The following is a 16,939-nucleotide window of genomic DNA, read 5'->3' on the forward strand; positions in this document are numbered from 1 at the left end:
ATGGTACATACACACAATGGAATACTATGCAATGTTAAAGAATAACGAAGAATTTGCAAAACACCTCATAACGCAGATGTAGGTTAACCTAAGAACATTATGCTGAGTGAAATTAATCAATCACAAAAGGGCATTTATTCAATGAGACCACTACTGGAAAAAGTTAAGAAAAGGTTTACACACAGAAAGAACCATTCTTTGAAGGTTACCAGGGCTGGGAGGGGAAAGGAGGGACAATCACCAATTAGAGGGGAGACACATTAACTTGGGGGAATGAAAAGGCAACACACAATAAAGGGGAGATCAGCATAAAACAATCAAGGCAGTAGAAGAGCTAGGGAGGAGCATAAGAGTTAAAGGCAACGAAGGTAAATACTATTACATACACAATCCTGCAATAATAGTAATAATAGTAATTTATGAGTAGATGCACAGATACACTCAAGCTGAACAGAGGTGGGAAGGTGACTACACCCACAGACGCCATCTCTACCTATTAGGAGCTCTGGAGGTGTAGTGTTCAAGGCGTTTGGCTCCTAACCAAAAGGTCGGTGGTCCGAACCCACCAGCTGCTCTGCAGAAGAAAGATGGGCCAGTCTTCTTCTGTAAAGACATAAAGAAAGCCTTGGAAACACAAGGGGGGGTCACTATGAGTTGGAATTGACTCAATGGCAGTGGTTTGGTTTGGTAGCTCTACCTGCATATTTATATGTGCTGCAAATATATCCATGGATGCAGTAAAGCATAACGGGACAAAGTAATGAAAACACCTTGTTGTTGTTGTTGTTATGTGCCCTGGAGTAGGACCCGACTCACAGCGACCCCTCCTTGGGTTGCCGAGGCAGTATCACTACGGAAGTAGATTGCCCAACCTTCCTTCTGAGGAGTGGCTGGTGGGTTTGAACCGCCAGCCTTCTGGTTAGCAGTCAAGTGCCTTAGGCACTATGCTACCAGAGCTCCCGAAAATACCTTAGTCATAACCAAACAACTTGAGGGGATGAGTCAATGGGTGTGGAGGCTCAGGACCATAGTCTGAGGCAAATGGTCAATTGGCATAAAGTAGTCCACAAAGATAATGTTCTACATCATACACTTTCATGAGTAGAAACTAGTATCTTAAAAGCTTGTGAGCAGCCATCTATGGTATAACTATTAGTCTCTCCTTGTCCAGAACAAAGAAGAGTGAAGAAAATCAAAGACGCAGGAAAAAATTAGTCCGAAGGACTAGAACACGTGAACCTCAGCCTCCAAGACCCAAAAACCAGAACTAGATGGTGCCAGATTACCACTGCTAACCATTCTGAAAGGGATCACAGTAAGAAGTCCCAGATACAGTGGTGGAAAATGTGGAACAAACTCCAAATAATAAAAACGACCAGGTTTATTGGTCTGATGAAGACTGGTGGAACCCCGAGACTATGGCCCTTGGTCACCTTCAAGCTAGGAACTGAACTTAACCCTTATGACTCAATTGTCAACCAAATGATAGTCAGACCTATAAGGTGAACAGTAACATCAGGAGGGTATGAACTTCTTAGAACAATCAAGCACATGGGATCAAGAGGGCAGCATTTGCCCAGGGATAAAGCTAAGAAAGTGGGAGGAGATGGGAAGTAAGAACAAAGGGAAGGGGCAGGCATAGGGAAGAAGTGGGAAGAATGCTGATACAGTATGGGGATGCAACAAATGTCACAAAACAGAATGTGTAGGGATTGTTGAATGGAAAACCAATTTTCTCTGTAAACATTCACCCAAATCTCACCCGTGTTCATTGTCACATTAGGCACAATAGCAAGAGTTGGAAACAACCTATGAATAAATAGCCAAACAGTGGTACACACACACAATGGAATAATATGCAACACCAAAAATGATGAAAAATCTGCAAAACACCTTGTAATGTGGATGAACTTGGAGAACATTATGGTGAGTGAAATAAGTCAAACACAGAAGGACAAATATTGTATGAGCCCACTATTGTAAAATATCAAGGGAAGGTTTACACATAGAAGGAAATTTTCTTTGTTGATTACTGAGGATGGGAGGGGAGGCAAAGGAAAATTGCTAGATAAGTAAGAGATAAGTATGGATTTGGGTGAAGGGAAAGGAATATACCAAAAGTGAGTGACCAGCACAGTAACACTAAGGAAAAAGAAGACACAGAGAGGTGCACAAGAGGTACAAACAACAAAGGTAAACACTTGTACACTAACAATACTGCATTACCAATAACAACAAACATTAACCTACAGGTGGATATATAGGTAGACAGGCTAAATGATCAGGTAAGGATAGGCAAAAGGGAGTATCTATGACCATATATAAGTTTGGTAGGCAATATTCTATATACATATTTGTATGTGCTGTAACAATGTCCATATATGTAACAGAGCTAACGGGGCAAAGTTATGACAACTTCTTTGCCACAGCCAAACACTTGGAAGGAGGGAGTCACTGGGCCTGTGGGCTCAGGACCATGGTTGTGTGGGATATCAAGCTCAACTGGCATAGTACACAAAAATGTTGTTCTACATCCTTCTTCATTGAGTAGCTACTGGGCTCTTAAAATATTGCATGTGGCCATCTAAGATGTAGCAGTTGGTCTCTGCTCATTGGGAGCAATGAAATATGAAGAAAACCAAAGACTCATGGAAACAATTAGTCCAAGGGACTAAGGGACCATGTGAACCTCAGCCTATGTGACCCTAAGACCAGAACTAGATGGTGCCTGGCTATCTCTGTCAACTACTCAGAAAGGGATCAAAATAGGACATCCTGGATAAAGTAGGAGAAAAATGTGGAACAAAACTCAAAATCATAAAAAAAAGACCAGGCTTACTGGTCTGATAGAGACTGGTTAAACCCCTGAGACTATAGCCTCTAGTCACCCTTTGGGCCTGGAATTGAACTCGTATCTGTGGCTTCTTGTCAAACGGTGGACAGGCCTACAAGGTGAACAATTATAACAGGTAGGTACACTCCTTATAACAATAAACCATGGGAGATCAGCAGGATAGCATTTGCACAGGGCGATAGCTCAGAGGGCAGGAATGCATAGAAATAAAGGACTAAGGGGAAAAGTAACAACAGGGGGGAAGTGGGAAGACAGCTGTTACATTGTGGGGACTGTAATGTCATAAAACAGAACTGTTGAATAGAAAACAAACTTGCTCTGTAAACTTTGACCCAAATAACAATATCACAATTAAAAAAAAATGTGTGTGTGTGTATGTATATATAGATACAGATATATATATATATATACACACACATATATATACATATATATATAATTTATATATATATATACACACACATATATATACATATATATATAATTTATATATATATATATATATAAAGTTAGGAGCTCTAGTGGAGCTGTAGTAAAGACGTTGGGCTGCTAATCAAAAGGTAGGTGGTTTGAACCCACCAACTGCTCAATGGGAGGAAGATGAGGCAATCTATTTCCATTAAGATTTACCAGGGGTGTGAAGGGAGAGGAGGGAACACTGAAAAAATTTAAAAAAAAATTTTTTTTAAAGATTTACAACTTTGGAAACCTGGGGTGTTGCTATGAGTCAGAATCGCTCCATGGTAGTGTGTGTGTGTGTGTGTGTGTGTGTGTATGGAAGGGACAAGGAACACTATTCAGCATTTCTGCTCCTGAAAAGTGAACCCAGACAGCCTGCACATGGATATGTTTATATCAGTGAGCGTACAGGATGGAAAAGGCTGCCACAGATGCAGTACACTCGCCATGAACTTGCTTCTGAACTATGAAGACTTTATCAGTCTGTTCTGAGGGCACAGCTACCAGCCACATTTTAGGAAACACCTCACATGCCTTCTACTCCAAATCACACAGCCTGTATTGGAGAAAAGAAATACACAAGAGAAGCTAGCTCTATCTAGCTTCTTGTCAAAGGATGCCATGCATTGGGCTGAAACTCCACCAGGAAAGTCTGCTGAACTACTCCAGCAGGAATTTCTCCTTTTCTCCTCTTGGCTCCTACCAAACTGTGCCTGTGTCTCTTGTAAGCTTTGTTGGGCCCTGTACCCTGATGTTTGGTTGTGTGTCTGGGCTGTGGGTTTGGTGAGGGCGGGGGTTAGTTCTTAGACATGTTTCTTCATCTGTCATCCCATCATGGTGCTGTGGTGGACTCCTTGCTGATCAATAATGCTTGTTGAATTAAAATGATGAAATACTTGATAAAAAAAAAAAAAAGTTGAACATAAAACTACCATATGACCTAGCAACTCCACTCCTAGATATACAACCAAGAGACTTGAAAGCAATGACACAGGCATGTACACCAATATTAATTGCAGCACTTTTCACAAAAGTCAAAAGGTGAAAACAACTGCAATGTCCATCAGCAGTAAGTCAATCAGAAAAGGACAGATCTGATTTATATTAAGTATCTAGAATAGGCAAGTGTATAGTTGTTGTTGTTGTTGTTGTGCTCTGTCAAGTAGGACCTGACTCATAGCGACGCCTCCTTGGGTTTCTGAGGCAGTATCACTACAGAAGTAGATTGCCCCATCTTCCTTCCAAGGAGTGGCCAAGATTTATTACAGGTTACCGGGAGTGGGAGAGGAAAATGGGGAATTATTATTTGGGAAGTATTGAGTTTCTGTTTATGGTAATGGAAAATTTGGCAATGATTGTGGGTGATTAATATAATTGGTGTCACTAAATTGTACACATGACTATGCAATGTTGTGTTATATATATGTTTACAATGATAATAACATTTATAAAGTTTGAAATATTGTGAGAATTACCAAAATGTGACACAGAGCCATGAATGAGCATGTGCTATTGGGAAAATGTCACCAAGAGACTTGCTTGATGCAGAGTTACCACAAATCTTCAATTTGTAAGGAATGCAACATCCGTGAAGTGCAATAAAGCAAAGTGCAATAAAACGAGGTATTCCTGTACACAGTAGAAAAAGACTGACAGAGTTAAAAGCTAGTGTCATGGATTGAAATACGTGTCAACTTGGCTAGGCCATGATTCTTAGTGATTTGGCAGTTGTGTAATGATGTAATCATCCCCCATGCTATGATTTGATGTGATCAGCCAATCAGTTTTAAGGGGATTAGGGTGAGATGCAACACCCTTTCTCGGGTCACAGCCCTAGTCTGATGTAAGGGGAGTTTCCCTAGGGTGTGCTTGCATCACCTTTTATCTTACAAGAGATAAAAAGGGAGAGAAATGAGCAAAGAAGGGTGGACCTGACTACCACCAAGAGAGAAGAGCTGGGAGCACAGTGTGTCTTTTGGATCCAGGGTCCTAGTGCTGAGAACCTCCCAGACTCAAGGGAAGATTGATGCCAAGACACATGGAGATCTCCAAGAAACACTGGGCCCATACAGCCCACCCACAAGACCCTTCCTCCAGGGCTGACAAAGAGAGGAAAGCTTCCCCTAGAGGGGGCACTCTTTGAATTCAGACTTCTAGCTTCCTACATTGTGAGAGGATAAGTTTCTGTTGTTAAAGCCATCCAGTTGTGGTATTTCTGTTATAGTAGCACTAGATAACTAAGATAACTATCAAAATCACAAATTATATGTGATGGTTAATGTTATGTGTCAGGCTATGATTCTTGGTGGTTTGGCAAACATTGAACTGATGGCTCTTCCATAATGTAACGTACTGTAGTCATACTCTAGTTTGTGATCTGATGTGAGCAGCCAATCAGTTGAAAGCCAGTCTTTTTCCTTGGAAGTGTGGCCTGCATCCAATACATATGGATGTTCTAACAAAACTCATTCTCTTTTTTTTTTTTTTTTTTTTTAATTTTTTTCTGATTTGGGTGAAGATTTACAGAGTAAATTCACTTTTCATACAGCAGTTCACATATACTTTGTCTCATGTCATTGACCAAACTTTACAATGCAACAGCTCCCCTCCCACCCCCTCCCCATAGTTACCTCTTTCCAGTGTCCATCCCTCCATACTCTTCTGCACCCTGAGCTGTCTCCCTGTGCATAAGCAGCCCTTCCTTCTCCCATGATTGTTCTCTCCAGGGCGTGTGTCTACTTGAGGTAAATGTTTAACTCACATGCCTGTACATTGTTTGGCTGGAAACCACAGGTATGGGTTCAATTCCAGACCTGAAGGACAGCTAGGGGCCATAGTCTCAGTGGTTCCACCAGGCTCTATTGGACCAGCAAACCTGGTCCCCACCTTCTTCTTTTTTTTCCTCCAAATCAAAATGAGTTTTGTTCTACATTGTTCTCCCTCTCTATGCAGGATCTCCTACATCCCTTCCAAGTGGATGACAGTGGTAGCTGGGCACATAACTCATTCTCTTTTGATCCTTCATCTGACTCATCATACTCTGATCTCTGGTTCTCTGGATGTGAGCCAGCAGCCTGCCATTTGACTTGCCACTTTTGGGGCTGTCAGCTTCCGCAACCACATGAGTCAGGAGAAGCCTCCAGCCTAATGCCTGACCCATGAATTTAGTACTTCCCAGCCTTCACAACCACATGAGCCATTTTCTTGAAATAAATCTCTCTCTCTCTCCATATATATATCTGTGTGGATGTGTGTGTGTGTGTGTGTACATATATATACACTTTACTGGTTTTGCTTCTCTAGAGAACTGGCCTAAAACAGCATGTATCCTCTGACCCAGTACCTCTGACCCAGCAATTCTACTCTTAGGAGATAAATTCACATGTGTGTGATACAACACACAAAGTTATTCATTGCAGCATTCATTGTTTATCCCAGAAAAAAATGATAACAGCCTAAACATCTCTCAATAGGAAACTCTTTGAAGAAATTATGGCCCATCCCTAGAATATATGCAAAAAAGAAAATGTCCTGACATAAATGTAGATGACAGATGTATATCATTCTAAAAAAAAAAAGAAAGGTGCTGAAAGTGTGTTGAGTATGCCACTGTTTTCACAAAAATAGAGGTAATGTGTACAAAAGGAGTATGTCTGTACTTTCTTGTATATGGACAGGTGATCGATCTCAGAAGGAATACAAGAGAGTGTTAACAAAGCTGCTTATCTGGAAGGGAATGGATGGGTGGGAGGCAGAAGTGGAATACTTTTTGCTATAAATCCTTTTAAATTTCTTGAATTTTTGAACTCTGTTTTATCTGTTAAAAGGATAGGAAGACAGTGGTTTATGTTCTGATATGGAATGATCTCTGAGATATGTTGTTATCAAAAAAAGTAAGGTGTCAAAGAGTGTGTAGGAGGTCCTTAGTTGGCACAAATAGTTTGTACTTGACTACTAACCTGAAGGTTGGCGTGGAACCCACCCAGCAATGCTGTGGAATAAAGCTCTGGCAATTTGTTCCTGCTAAGATCACAGCGAACAAACCTTATGGATCGAGGCATACCACATAGACGTTTAGCAGAGGATACTCCTCCATACATAGTTGTATATGCTATAAATATACCCATGTATATAGTAGAGCAAACAGGGCAAAGATATGAACACTTCTTAGCCATAACTAAATACCTTGCAGAACGAATCACTGGGCTTGGGAGCTTTGGACTATAGTCTCAGGTGACAGCTAAGTCAATTGGCGTAACAGTTCACTAATACCAAGTTCTACATCCTACTGTGGTGAGTAGCAACTGAGATCTTAAAACACTAACAAGCAGCCATCTAAGATGCAACTAGTGATCTCTCCCCATCAGGAGGAAAGAAGAGTGAAGAAAATGAAAGATTCAAGGAAACAATTAGCCCAAAGGACTAATGGACCACGCAAACCACAGCCTCTACTACCTGGAGAACAGAAGAACTAGATGGTGCCTGGCTACCACTACAAACTACTTTGATTGGGACCACAGAAGGTCCTGGACAGAATGGGAGAAAAAAATGTAGAACAAAATTCAAAATCATAAAAAAAAAAAAAAAAAAAAGACCAGACTTACTGGTCTGATAGAGATTGGTGGAACGCCTGAGACTGCGGCCCTTAGCCATCCTTCAAACCTGAAACTGAACTCACTCCTGGAGATCACTTTGCAGCCAAACAAGACAGGTCTACAGAGGGACAATAACATTTGTGAGGAACATACTCCTCCGAATAATCAATAATACAAAACCACAAGGGCAGCATTTGCCCCAAAACAAAGCTCAGAAGGTAGGAAGGGGCAGGAAAGAAGGACGAATGAAACAAGAAACCCAAAGAGGAAGTGGGAAGAGTGCTGTTACACTGAGGGCGCTGCAACTAACGTCATGAAACAAAAGGTGTATAAACTGTTGAATGGAAAACAAATTTGCTCAATTAAACACAATTTAAAAAAAAAAATCCTATGGATTAGCTCAATTCTGCAACACACGTGGTCTCTATGAGTTGGAATCAACTTCACAGCAATGAGTTTGGTTTGTTACTGTTTTTTAAGAGTTTGTCCAGTATGCTACACATAGGGGTGGGAGACTGACTGACTTTTCACTATTTACTTTTTCGTACCTTTTGAATTTTGTACTTTCTAGATGAATTTCCAAAGGAGCTCTGGTGGAACAACACCTAAGGCATTTGATTGCTAACCAGAAAGTTGGAGGTTCAAACCCTCCAGCCTCTCCGTGGAAGGAAGACAGGGTAATCTACTTCCGTAAAGACTTACTGCCTTGGAAATCCAGTGGGGGTTGCTATGAGTCAGAATTGACTTGATGGCAGTGAGTTTGGTTTTTTTTAGATAGGAATTTCCAAGGACCCTTGGTAGTACAGTGGTTAAAGTGTTTGGCTGCTAATCAAAAGGTCAGCATTTCGAACCTACCAGCCACTCTGTGAAAGAAAGATGTGGCAGTCTGCTTCCATAAAGATTTACAGCCTTGAAAACGCTATAGGGCAGTTCCACTCTGTCCTATAGGATTGCTATGAATTGGAATCGACTTGATGGCAGTAGGTTTGGTTTTTGGTTTATGTGAGTTTCCTATTCAAAAAGAAATGAAAGAAATTTTTAAAATTCTGGTAGAAGAATGCATTTTCACACGCATCACCTTCACAATCCTATGACTGAAACTTGCCATTTTTCCCATTTTTCAAATGAAGGAAAAGGGCATTCAGAGAAGTCATGTCAAACATGGTATGATGACATATTTCATCATAAAATGATGAAACCAAAACTAAACCAAAACTAGGACCCAGCTTTCGCTGACATGCCCACACCAGCCCCTCCATCCTCTCCAGCATCTGTCTATGCAACACTTTGTCTCTTCCCTCCCACGCCCCTCAAGTGGCTTCCTCCAGTCCCCTGCCCTCCAGGACTCCTCCATCAAGGAATGCTGCTCCTAAATCCAAGCCAGAAAGTTTGCCATCAGAGGCCCCGCTCAGGGCGCCATGCCTGTTTGCTCCCTTGTCTTTGACAGTTTCTCTTCACCACGGCCCACCACCATGGTGCCTTGGTGGGGGACCAGCAGCTCAGCTCCTACATGGAGCCACTGCTCTGTAGCTGAACCCAGCCTGCCCTGGCCCTGCAGCTCCCAGCCCACTTCCCCAGTTGTACCTGTCAATAATGACGGGGTCTGAGGGTGTCTCATTCCGGTTGCCACAGCTTTTCCGGTCACAGCACCGGCTGACGGAAGGAAGATGAGGAAGGAGGGAAAGGAGGAAGCCAGTGAAGAAGAGATTACAGTGTGTGTTTGTGTATGTGTGTGTGAGGTAAGGGGTGAGGCTTTAGCCAGGGCGCCCTAGGATTCTGATGCCTTGTCTCAGGGTCAGGGATGCTGGGGCCAGGGGGAGAAGGACAGTGAGGTTACTTCCTAGGGACTTTGAGAGCCCAGCCCTCTGTGGAGAAGACTGTCCAAGAAACCCTTATCCCAAAGGCATGTTGCTCCTGGAGGATCCAGGAGAGGGCAGGCTGCATGCCACTTCCAGGGCCTCTCTCTGCACACTTTTACTGAAGCATAATTAATGCACACAAAGAAGAGAGCTCAGATTGTAAGCAGGCGGCTTGATGAATTATCACAAAGGGATCCCACCTGTGTAACTGGCACCCTGATCAAAAAATACCACGTGACCAGCGGCCCAGAAGTCCCTGTACCCACTCCCTGTCACTCCCCTCTCGAAGGGTAGCCACAGTCCCAGCACTCTTGAACAGTCTTCTCTTTTCCATGTATAAGGAGCTGCCTCTGAGGTATGTATCTCCCAAGGAGACCCTGCCTAGAAATGCAAGAGCTGCCCACCTTCTCTGAGCTGAGGTTCACACAGGAAGCAGCAGCTTCCTTCCTCCTGCTTCTGAGCTAATCCCAATGGCCCTCGAGTGTCATTTGGCCCAAGCTCTGCCCCCACCTCCCTAGCGAACCCCTCCCTCGAGCTTTATTAGTAAAGTTTAGCAGTATCAGCAGGAGGTGTCTCTTGCGGCAACACTTGGAGAAGCCACATAAACAGGCCAGGCTAATGGGGCCTTAAGGACCTTGGCCTCAGCCAGCACTGTGCCCAGGGGCTCACTCTTCTCCTGTGCCCTCCTCCCACCAGGCTTCCCCAGGGAGCAGCAGCAGAGGCAGTAGTAGCATAGGGGGCAGGGCCTGGGGGGAGTCCTTGGCAACATTTTGGCAAAATGGAGAGGTGATCCCGCCCTCCATCACCCGCCAATGCCATGACGCAGCCCATCTCACCTGCACATGATCTCATGGGTGAGCAGCACTCGACACATCTCAGGGTTCTTGTCCTGTCCCTCATAGATGATGGCCTGGGGAGTTGGAAGTGCACAGACCGGAGGGGATGGGTCTATGGGAGGCCCTGACTCAGGAGAAGAGCATGCCCTCCAGCTTGTTCTAGGGGCCCAAGAGAACAAAGCAGGAGCGTGGAGCTCTCCCCTTAAACCAGGAACAATGTTACCGTGGGCAAGAGTGGCACCTGGTCTGCAGATTCTGTTTGTCTACAAGCAGCTCTTTATGGGGCCAGCTCTGCATGGGGACAAGTTGGTCCCCAGATCACAAGGACTAAGGTCAGAGCTGCTGGTGGAGTGGACAGTCCCCTATCCCCACCCTGTATCATGCGCTTCCCCTCACCCAAGCATCCTCCTGTGCAAGCAGGCTGTTCCCATGCCTCTAGTGGACCTCTGCCTCTTGTTCATTAGTGCGGTCCCTTTTGGCTCTTCCTGGCAGCTAATCAGTCCCTAGGGTCCCCACTACTTCTTTCCTCCTTCCATCACTTCCCTCAACTGAGGCCTGCATCTTCCCCTTAGACTGTTGCATCGGCCTCCTCATGGGTTTCCCAGCCTCCACTCTGTGCTGTGAAGAGAGGACTGAGCTTCCTAAACTGCAAATCTAGTTTCCCAGTTTATAGTCAGTCTCCTGAGCCTCCTGGCCTTCCCCTATTTGTGAATGTCTCTGGGTGGCAAAAACGATTCAACGCTCAACTTAATCAGAAAGGGTGGTGGTTCGAATGTAACCAGAGATGTTTTGGAAGACAGGCCTGGAGACTTGCTTCTGAAAGATAACAGATTTCAAAGGTCTATGGAGCAAAGCTCTACTCTGCACCCATGGGGTCACCATGAGTCAGAACTGACTAGAGAGCAACTATCAGCTAACAGTTTTCTATCTGGATTCCCCCTCCCCTTGGCTACAGAGACCACAGGCTTTCTGAAAACAAAGCATTTCTTCCTTTGTCCTGAGGTTGGATGGAGGCTTCCAGGAGACCCTGCCTCTCATTCCAGGACCGCTAATCTGGGCCATTGGAGATCCAAACCCCCTTCTTAGCTGCATGCACAACTTCCCTGAAAAGCCCTGAGACTTGGGGCCCTGCCTCGGCTGAATCCATTAGGTCTTACTCAGGTTTCAATTTCCCAGAACTCTTCAGGCTTCACTTGGCATACTATAGTGCTCTGTAAATGCTTGAGAAGGAAGCAAGGAAGGAAGGGGTTCTGACTTTCCCTAAGACCATCCCAGATCACTGTGATTTCTTCTCCTCTCAAGAACGGGCCCTTGGCCCTCCTTCCTCAGACCTTCCTCTTCAGCAAGGGGGTAAAAGTCTGTAGTAGAAGCTCTTGGGGCCCTACTCAGATCCCTGTATAGGACCAGGGCCTCCACCCCTCAGCTGCAGTTAGGGTGGGCTGCTAATAGCTTTTTTTCATGAGAACTACTCTCAGCAGATAGGAGCTGCCTGGCCTGAAATGTCTCTGAGGTACATTCTCCCCTTAAGAGTAGTCCCCAGTCAATGACTGGCTGACACAGGAGTATAAAATCCTGGCTTCCTTCCCCAAGGGTACCACTCCTCCAGAGTCCTCACCAAGACTACACTCCAGCTGAGACCACACCTTTACTCAGTCCCTTCCCCCTACCCTGTCCTGCTTCCCTCACTCCCCTTTTCCTGAGAGCACACCCACCCACCCCAATAACTTTCATGCACCTGACTCCCCATCTCAGGCTGAGCTTCTAGGGAACATGAACCAACACAGAGTCTTTGCTCAAATGTTTCTAGTCTAGAAGGCAAGAGCCACACATTCTCCTGCTAAAGGCTGGGGCAGGAATGGGGGGTGGGGATGGAGGCATTCGATTGCTGAGGATGGAAGATACAGGGGAGATGAGGGCGGGACAAGACTGCACACTCAGACCAGGGGTGCTTCCCTCAGAGACAAGGATCTGAGAAGAGGGTGGGATTGGCCTGAGCATCCCCCTAGGTGGCTCACCTGCTTGGACATGGAGTCAATGAGGCGCACATAGAGGTCCTGTTCTGTCCGAAGTCCTAGAAGGGGAAGATGACAGCGCTTGTTGTGTCCGGAAGATCTGTGGCCTCTGACGGCTGAATCACACCACGTACCTTCCCGACCTGGTGCCCAGGGCCTCCTAAGCCCCAATCATGGGGGCATTATGTGTCAGACTAGGTACCCAGACTTCCTCTGGGCCAGGCGAAGGGGCAGTGGGCTCTGCTTACCATTGTTGTACACCAGCCGGAGGCGGTAATGGATCCCATTGTTCGTCTTTTCGGCTCCATGCTCCTATAGGAACGAGATGTGGAGGATGCTCAGATGCTCCCAGCAATCTTCCCCCACCTCACACCCTCCTCCCTAAACTGCCCCCCTTCTCTCCCTTCCATCCATTTACCCAGCCATCTCTGCTCACCTTTCTCCACCCATCCACGCATCAAGCTACCCAGTCACCTGAAGCCCTCCCATCCCACCCCACGCCCCATCCCAGCGAGCCCACGAGCCTCTCACTCGGTCCTTCTCCACGAAGTCAATGAAGGCTGTGCGCTCCACCTCCACAGGCTGCCCCTGCCGGTCATACATGGCCAGCACGAAGTGGAAGAAGTTGGATTTCCTGAGGTTGGAGGGGGGCTGCTTCTCAAAATGTGCTCGTGCCAGGCCCACACCACTGCAGGGAGGAAAGGAGCTGGAAAATGACCCCCTTCACTGAGGAAGACTTCAAGCCAGGTAGGGGGGCTGGCCCAGACTTGGCTCTGACATGTGAAGAGTTTGGGCAAGAAATCAAACCAAGTGGACCCTTTCCATCCTGGCCAGGGTGCCATTTCATTTACAGCAAGAGGCCTCCCAGTACCAAAGTCCCCCTGCCCCCTCCCTTGGGAATGAGAGCTGCAACAGGTGGCTGCAAGGGAGGCGTACCTGCCAGGCCCCTTCCCAGGCCATTCTCTTGGGCCCCACATTTGGAAAGGCTGATCTCCAAAACCAAATGAGTGAAGCAATCCATCAGTTTAGTTTATCTTCCCACTTCTTGCTGACCAGAGGCTCCTGTGACTGCCCATCATGTCCCTTTAGGGTACCAAGGGGCAGCTGGAGGGTACTGGTGCAAATATCCCACTGTGACCCAGCCAAGACTGAGATTTCCACAAGCCTGGAAATGATGTCCATCAAGCTCTCAGAAACATTAGGTTAGCTCAGGGCCACTAGTCTGAGCAGCCCAGACCCTGGGCTATGACTGCAGGTAGGGAAAGACCCTCCTCAAGATCTTAAGACTTGGAGGAAGACAAACATTGCCTCTCTTGGGCAGGAGGACCTTCTATTCTACCTTGCCAAGGGCTTTCTTCTGGATCATAAGAAACCATTCCCAGAAGCAAGGCCAGGGTAAAGGCAAGAGAAGAAGCAAGGCCTTATTCTACAAATATTTCCTGAACTCTAATAATGTCCTAAGAAATAAGGGGGACTGGAGCTACATACCTGGAAGGAGATGTAAGACAGATACAGAGAGCTTTAACACAAGACATTGTGGTAAGTGTTCCCCCAAAGATACTGTTATATAAAGAACTATAGAAGCAAAGAAGGGAAAATTACATTTTTTCTATGAGAGATGAAGGGAAGACTTCATGGAAATGGCAGCCTTCTCACTGGGCCTTGAGGAATGAATAGGAGCTCAACAGGTAAAGAAGGCAAAAGGGTAGAACAGCATAAGAAATGGCTCTAACTATGAAGAGTTGGTGTTACTGGACCACAGATTTCAAAAAGTGAAATGAGGAGAAAAAAGTTTGTATTGGTAAATTCATTCCAGACCCTGCAGGATCACAAAGGCCAGGTTGAGGAGTTTGGCCTCAAGGTCTTCCAAAATATATGCATTCCTTAGATCTCTTATGGCTCCAGATTCTTCTCTACAAAAGTGTGCTCTAGCCACAATTGTTGGGAAATGCAATTTCATGATACACATGGGTGATTTGGGACCCTGGGATAGTCCCCTGGATTAGACCCTGTTGGCCTTGGTTCAGGCCAGGGCTCCCCATGTTGGGTATCCAGCCGCCAAAATGGTTCCCAATGATCCCTCCTAGTATTCATGCCCGTGTTTAGTCCCTTCCCATATTGTATCCGAGTTGCTCTATGTGGCCAGCAGCATTTAGCAAATGACAGCATATGACTTCTAAGGTAAGGTCATAAAAGACATGGCTTCTGCCTTGTTCTCTCTCTTGAATCACTTGTTGTGGGGGAAGCTAGCTGCCATGTGGGAAAGATCCCAAGCAGTTTTACAGAGAGGTTCACATAGAGAACTGAGGCCTCCTGCCAACAGCCAGCATCAACTTGCTGGTCATGTTAGAGAGTCATCTTGGAAGCAGATCCACCAGCCCCAGTCAAGCTTTCATAGGACTACAGTCTCATGGAAGACTCTGAGCCAGACCACCCAACAGAGATTTCTGTCTCTTGGAAATTGTGTAAGACATGAAATGCCTATTGTTTCAAGCTGCTAAATTTTGAGATAATTTTGTATACAGCAATAGATAACTAATACCCCACGCTTCTTGACCACAGCACTTTTGTCGAGGGTCACAGTTTACAAAATACAGTGAAAGGCCAAGAGAAACTCCTGAAGTAAGGCAGTATACAATGTCAGGCTGGGCTTAGAAGATGCTACGAGTGGGCAGGGTATAGTATGGTAGGCAAGTGAGAGGCTGCTGCCAGGATGCTAGGGAGAGGAGGAAGATGCCCTTTAGACCACCTTTCTCAGATTCCCATTGTGGACATGCCATATTCATCACTATTTAATGTTTTTCTTCATATCGCTTTAGATCAACTCATTCTTTTATTTGGTTTCATCCAAAAAAAAAAAAAAAAAAAACCCACTGCCATTGAGTTGATTTCAACTCATAGCGACCCCCATTGGATTTCTGAGGCAGTAAATCTTTATGGAAGTAGATTGCTCCATCTTCCTTCCATGGAGTAGCTGGTGGGTTTGAACCACCAACCTTCTGGTTAGCAGTCAAATGCCTTAGGCACTGCACCACCAGAGCTCTTTAGTTGGCTTCATACAGAGCCCTAATATCTAGTATGTAATTAAGGAGCTCTGTCTGGTGGCATAGTGCCTAAGGCACTTGACTGCTAACCAGAAGGCTGGTTGTTCAAACCCACCAGCCACGCCTCAGAAGAAAGGTTGGGCAATCCACTTCTATAGAGATACTGCCTCGGAAACCCAAGGAGGGGTTGCTATGAGTTGGATCCGACTCAACGGCAGTGAATTTGGTTTGGTTTTAATGGACATTAGGTGCTTATGATGTTTTTGCTCATATACATTACAACAAATACGTAAGTCATAATGGGAAAATTGTTCCTCCCTCTAAAATCTTGCTTGGGAGTCCTACAGGTCCGTGTGAAATGCTGATTTAGGAGGCAGAGTGATGAGTCTTGCTTGTCCCAGATCAAGATGAAGGGAAGGGGAGACTCATCAACACTTTTTCTTCTCCAACAACCAGGTGCTTGGAGTCAACTTTGACTCATGGCAACCCCATGCATATCAGAGTAGAATTGTGCTCCACAGGGTTTTCAATGGGTGATTTTTCAGAAATAGATCACCAGGCCTTTCTTCCAAGGTGTCTCTGGGTGGGTTAGCAGCAAGTGAATTAACTGCTTACACCACTCAGGGATGCTTCCTCCGAAAGGGGTCACCCTCACCTCCATCCTCTCCCTTACCCTCCTTCCTCTGGCCCCTCAGACTGCAGTGCAGGCCTTTCAGTCTAGCCTTGACCAGCTCCACCCCCACCTCCCATTTGCCTAGTGCCAGGGAAGCCCAAAGAGAGCTTTCATTCACAGCAGGCCCCTGATTACTGTTGATGAATATGCTAATGAAGCATCAGCCCTGAGCTCCTCCCTCCTGCTCCCAGGACCAGTTTAACTCCACCAGGAACAGGTTTCAGGACCACCGAGGGGAAGAGAAGGCTGGCCAGGGTGGACCTGTGGAATGATCCTAGATCACTGCTGCCCCGTGTTCTGTCATCTAGCCAAGGAAAGTGCCCACCCGGAAAAATCTCAGACACCAGGGAGGGAGGAAGGACAGAGAAAGAAAGAGGCCTTGGCAGAGGAGGGGCTGATCACCATAGCTAGGCCATTTGGATGCTGAGAAATAATGGAACCCCTTAGACCACTCAAACTGCTCATTTTACAGATACCCTGCACTTCCCAGGCCAAATTCCAAATTACCAAAAACCAAACTCACTGCCTTTGGGTCAATCCAGACCCATAGTAAGTTGGGTTTCTGAGGCAGTAAATCTTTATGGAAGTAGATTGCCTGTCTTTCCTC

General features: G+C 45.6%; 1 protein-coding gene across 1 annotated transcript in view; it reads right to left on the minus strand.

The window, feature by feature from the left end:
• EBF4 (EBF family member 4) overlaps window positions 1-16,939 on the minus strand; it is a 69,072-nt gene that overhangs the window by 43,034 nt on the left and 9,099 nt on the right. Inside the window, exons 2-6 of the mRNA XM_007960014.2 lie at window positions 13,147-13,303; window positions 12,864-12,927; window positions 12,619-12,674; window positions 10,604-10,677; window positions 9,493-9,561 (exon numbers count right to left, since the gene is read on the minus strand). Coding sequence (XP_007958205.1) covers window positions 9,493-9,561; window positions 10,604-10,677; window positions 12,619-12,674; window positions 12,864-12,927; window positions 13,147-13,303 — 420 coding nt within the window. The remainder of the gene's footprint in view (window positions 1-9,492; window positions 9,562-10,603; window positions 10,678-12,618; window positions 12,675-12,863; window positions 12,928-13,146; window positions 13,304-16,939) is intronic.

The sequence above is a fragment of the Orycteropus afer genome, unplaced genomic scaffold (assembly GCF_000298275.1).
Source record: "Orycteropus afer afer isolate SDZICR_OR568_19922 unplaced genomic scaffold, OryAfe1.0 scaffold00020, whole genome shotgun sequence".
Taxonomy (NCBI): domain Eukaryota; kingdom Metazoa; phylum Chordata; class Mammalia; order Tubulidentata; family Orycteropodidae; genus Orycteropus; species Orycteropus afer.